Source organism: Octopus bimaculoides, chromosome 14 (genome assembly GCF_001194135.2).
Source record: "Octopus bimaculoides isolate UCB-OBI-ISO-001 chromosome 14, ASM119413v2, whole genome shotgun sequence".
NCBI classification, from domain to species: Eukaryota; Metazoa; Mollusca; class Cephalopoda; order Octopoda; family Octopodidae; genus Octopus; species Octopus bimaculoides.
Window position 1 is genome coordinate 19,999,771 of NC_068994.1, and position 5,330 is coordinate 20,005,100.

A 5,330-nucleotide genomic window follows, 5' to 3' on the forward strand; every position below is an offset into this window, starting at 1 on the left:
AGAGAGAGAGAGAGAGAGAGAGAGAGAGAGAGAGAGAGAAAGAGAGAGTGAGGGAGACAGTGAGTGGCGACGGCGTTCGTTTTGTGTTTTTAAATGTTTATCACATCGCAAGAGAAGTAGATACATCGATACATACACGCATTGTTAAATTAAAAACGGGAGAGAGATGGGACACAGAAAAAGTGAGAGAAAGACGGTTTTACACGTCTTTCTCTATTCTGTAACTGTCACAATTTAGAAACATTTCTCAAAGCACCGCCACACAGTTTACAGATGCTTGCATTTTTTATATTTTCCGTGAATTTTTCACGGGTCCAGCTAGTTAATAATAATAGTGCTTATTATGCACAAATCCATAGAGTTTTTAAAGTAAAAGAAGAGGCATTGTGTTATTTATTTGAATATATATATATATACATAATAAGAATGTGGAAATTTTATTTTAGTCGCCATTTTAATTGCCTTTCTTTTTGTTTAATATTTATGTATTTTCACTTATTTGTTCTATATTTATATTGTTTTGCTTCTCTGCTTTTGCGCAAATATTTTGGCTTTGTCACTGCTTTGTTGTCATATCTTATCAAACATCCCTCGTCTTTTTTTAACATTTATTTATATTCTTAAGAATTGTAACGGACACTAGACATAACAAACGCATTGTATTCATAGCCATAGATTGAGTTAGTTAGGATTTCATCATAGCTAACAATAGATTGACAGCTCCCTTAGTGAAAACCTTAAATTGGCACCCTTTTTGTAAATCAGCAGCAAGATTTCACCATAGCTAAAAATAGATCGTTTACCTCGCTGCTGACTATAAATACATCACAGGGAACCGCAGATAGGCAGTCTGACTTTGGTGTCTCAGTGGAACGTACGAACAGCGGTTTTAACTGCTATCAACTCAGCTAAACCAATAACATGCTTTCTCCACATATAGCTCGTAGCTAGTTATACACATTTGTAATGTAGTGATATGTTTCGATGTCCGCTCAACACAGTATCATTTATGCTAAATAAATAAAGTTATACTCCGATTACCGAGTCTATGCAGTTTATTCAAATTCAACAGACCAACTCACTACGACAGGATACATAACCACTAAAAAATGGTGACCCCGATGTTCAACACCATATGCACTACAAAATGGTGACTCCGACTTAAGCAAGAACCACAACCTTCATCAAAGTTTACTCGACACCACTGGAATACTGATCTCCGTACCTGCAGCAATAACCGTCCAACCAAACACCAAATCCGAAGAACCACGCCGACTCGCCACATCATGAACTCCAGCAAGCAGAACTGCATCAATAACGCCCCGGTCGTCGACGCGACACTATAGGCTGCAATCTCCATCAAAGTACCACCCTTTTGGACTCATGATCCTCCATTGTGGTTCTGTCATATCGAGGCCCAGTTCGCTTTGAGCCGCATTATGAGCAATGCCGCTCGCCTCACACATGTTATCGGATCCTTATCACCTGAAATCCTGAACAAGGTCCGCGACCTTATCATGGCTCCTCCGGCACGGTATCTTATGATACTTTCAATACCACTCTGCTCACTAGGACGGAAGAGTCTCAACAAAAGCGTCTCCGCCAGCTACTTCTCACAGAAGAATTAGGAGACAAGAAGCCCTCCCAGCTCTTGCGTCGAATGAAGCAACTCATGGGAGATGATAAGCTACCCAACAGAGTGTTGAAGCAGCTCTTTGTACAGCGTTTGCCATCTAATACACTAGTGATCCTCGCTGACACCAAAGACAACTCGTCAGTGGAGGAACTCGCTGAATTAGCCGACCGCATTGCCGATGTCCCGAGCAGTTGTCCGTCCATGTCAGCAGTTGTAACAGCAGCTCCACCAACCAATCCTTTCCCGCCTTCCACCAGCGCAACAGATCTGGCCGAACTACGAGCTTTAATAAAAGAGCAGGAATCACATATACAGCTCCTGACAACGAAAGTACAAGCTATATCATATGACAGGCACCACCGCAACAACAGTCCCGTACGATGACTTGGAAGACGTTCTAGAAGTCCGAGTTCATCCCGTAATTTGAATGGCATTTGCTGGCATCACCGGAAGTTTGGAGCACAGGCGAACCGATACACAAGACCCTGTTCGTTTTCAGTTCCTCATTCTGAAAACGATTCAACCAGAAATTGAACGCGGCTGCAGTTCCTGGTTTACATCCGCAAAGTCGCCTGTTTTTCATAAATGACCGCCTCACAGGCAAGCGTTTCCTGGTCGATACCGGTGCAGAAATCAGCATCCTTCCTGTTTCTTATGTTACTGGAAAGTGAAGTGCAACACCCATCTGTCTCCAAGCTGTCAACCAATCGTCGATCCCTACTTACGGCGAGCAGTCTCTCACACAAGATTTAGGTCTACGCCGCACTTTTCAGTGGGTATTCATAGTAGCCAAGCTACCAACCCCTATTCTCGGAGCCGATTTCCTTCACCATTTCGACCTACTTGTAGACCTCAAACGACGGAGACTTGTAGACAGCATTACGAAACTTACTGTGCGCAGTATTACCGCTAGTATAGCCACAGTGAGCCCTACAATCCTACAGACAACATCCACACGTCAGCAATATCCTCCAGGAATACCCTGATGCCGCCCGACCTGTATTTCACAATCAGCCGATCAAACATGAGGTCACCCACCACATTACGACCTGCGGTCCACCCGTCGCTGCATGACCTCGTCGACTTGCACCAAATCGCCTCAAGGCAGTAAAACGCGAATTTCAACACATGCTAAACCTTGGCATCATCCGTCCATCTAGCAGTAACTGGTCGTCTCCAATATATTGTGTGCCCAAGAAAGGTTCCAACGACTGGCGCATCTGCGGGGATTACACAGCATTGAATACCTGCACAGTTCCAGACTCCTATCCAGTCCCCAACCTGCATGATTTTTCAAGATCATTACATGGAACTAGAAATGTTTCAAAAATTGACCTGATTAGGGCATGCAATCAGATCCCAGTGGAACCTGCCAATGTACCAAAAACAGCAGTCATGACTCTTTTTGGAATGTTTGAATTTCTGCGTATGCCATTCGGCTTACGCAACGCGGCACAAACTTTCCAAAGATTCATCGACACAGTGACCAGAGGCCTACCATTTGTTTATGCATACATAGATGACCTTCTCTTAGCCAGTAGCTCCCATGAAGAACATGTACAATACCTCCATCTCTTGTTCCAGCGCCTTAGACAATACGGCATTGTCATTAACCCTGGCAAATGTTTGTTCGAAGTCACGTCCCTTGAATTTCTCGGACACACGGTTGACAAAGATGGCATTCGCCCGCTACCGGAGTAAGTGAAAGCTATCACAGATTTTCCAGTCTCTGCGGAAGTTACGAGAATTTCTTTGTCTCATCAATTTTTATAGGCATTTCATCCCGCGCTTCTCTGACATAGCACGCCACCTTACAGATTTACTGCGAGACCGGTCGACCAAAAATGCCAACATTACCCTCAGCGACGAACAGTTAGCAGCATTCAACAACATAAAAAAAAAGCATTGTCCAACGCCACTATGTTATCGTATCCAAAACCAGACGCTCCTTTAACTTTGTTAGTCGATACATCTGCTTCCGGAGATGGTGGCGCACTCCAACAGCTCACTCATGGATCTGCTGAACATATTTGGTGCGATGTATCCACCAGCCACGAACGACCCTACGTCCCTCCAAAGTACAGACGTGACGGTTACTCCACTCTGCATTCACAGGCACATCCCAGCGTCCGCGCTACACAAAAATCTCCTGCCGCACCTAGACAACAAAACACTACTACACACGTCCCGAAGGACATCAACAGTTGGACTCATGTTTTCGTCAGAAATGATGGAATCTCGGCACAACTTCGGCCACCCTATTCTGACCCCTACAAAGTACTTGACAGACAACCGAAATATTTTGTCCTCGAAATGGCCGGAAAACAAAACACGGTATCCGTCGATCGCCTCAAGAAAGCCTTCATAGAACAGGAGTTACCACCTACTCCCACTACTCTTTCACCTGATTCAACCACAGTAGCCACGCAAATTTCAAAGAAACCTCCTGCGATAAAACAGCAACAGACAAGGTCCGGTCGAAACGTAAGATTCCCAGCAAAGTATGTTCAAGTTTTTTACATTTGAGTTGATATTTTTTCTTAACTGTTGAACTGCCTCATTCAGTACAAACAAAACAAAATAATGATAATAATAATAATAATAATAATAATAATAATAATAATAATAATAATAATAATAATAATAATAATAATAAATATAAAGTTATACAGATTCCCATGAATTTGAGGCTAAATTAAACAATGGAACACATTTTATGAACTTCATATAACATATTTTTGAAATCATACAGGATGATACTGTCTAATACATTTTATGAAGCTCATAAAAGTATAACTGGTGTTGTAACGTCGCCAACAAAATTCATGCAAGTGTAGTGAAACCTCTCTCTCGGGTATTTATTTACAAATGCGAACGTAGCGGCTAACATCTAGCCTTGGGCCCGTTTGGACCCTGCTGTGTCCATCACCCTGATTGGCTCTTATTTGTGCAGCATTTGTCTCCAGTTCTGTTTCGCGCCAGGGTGAACATCAACCAATCATGGCCTTCTGATAAGGTCATGTGAGAGAGTGTTTTTCTGCTGTTTCTGGAGCCCCTTTTTACCTATAAATAGTCTTGCTTTACCTACGCCAGTCTGTCGCGATTTCAGACCTTTTCAGGTCCGGTCGTAGACCACACACAAAACACAGCTCCAGCCAGTTTCCAGCGACGACGTCAATACCACCGATTTACTGTCTACTACAATGTCGACGCCAGCGCCAACACCACCACCAGAGTACACACTACCAACAACAACAGCGGTTTCATCTCAACACTGTCTGTGTGGATTGTTTCTACCTCGAAAGAACAGCCAGAACAACCTGCGAGAATCTTCTGTACTAAGTAACCGATCGCAGCATCGAAGCTCAACTTCACTCACGACATGTGACACTTCAGCTCTGTTATTCGGCCAAAACCTCTTATGTACAGACATTCTACCTATTGTGTAACTCTTCTATGAACTGGTGCTTTCTTATCTTTGTTCAGGACGCTTATAGCCTATGTTACAGACTCTTATTCCATGCCCTGTATTTCTCATTCACGTACACACACATATTTATGTATACATACTATTGTTCATACGACGGCCTGTCTTATATATTGTGTTACTTATATTGCCGCATGCACGCACACACAGACACAGTTGACTACCCTAATAAACTTACTCTTTATATATATATATATATATATATAT

At 42.9% G+C, this 5,330-nt stretch overlaps 1 protein-coding gene across 1 annotated transcript; it reads left to right on the forward strand.

Moving 5' to 3' along the window:
* Positions 1-1,439: 1,439 nt before the first annotated feature.
* On the forward strand, positions 1,440-2,020 carry LOC106869023 (uncharacterized). Its single transcript, XM_014914516.1, has 2 exons — positions 1,440-1,534; positions 1,573-2,020. The coding sequence occupies exons 1-2, from the start codon at positions 1,440-1,442 to the stop codon at positions 2,018-2,020; spliced, it is 543 nt and encodes a 180-aa protein (XP_014770002.1).
* Positions 2,021-5,330: the final 3,310 nt, after the last annotated feature.

Coding starts and splice junctions, on each gene's coding strand:
- LOC106869023 (XM_014914516.1), top strand. CDS start 1,440: ATGAGCAATGCCGCTCGCCTCACACATGTTATCGGATCCTTATCACCT. Junction 1,535..1,572: donor ATCATGGCTCCTCCGGCACG/GTATCTTATGAT, acceptor TCTGCTCACTAG/GACGGAAGAGTCTCAACAAA.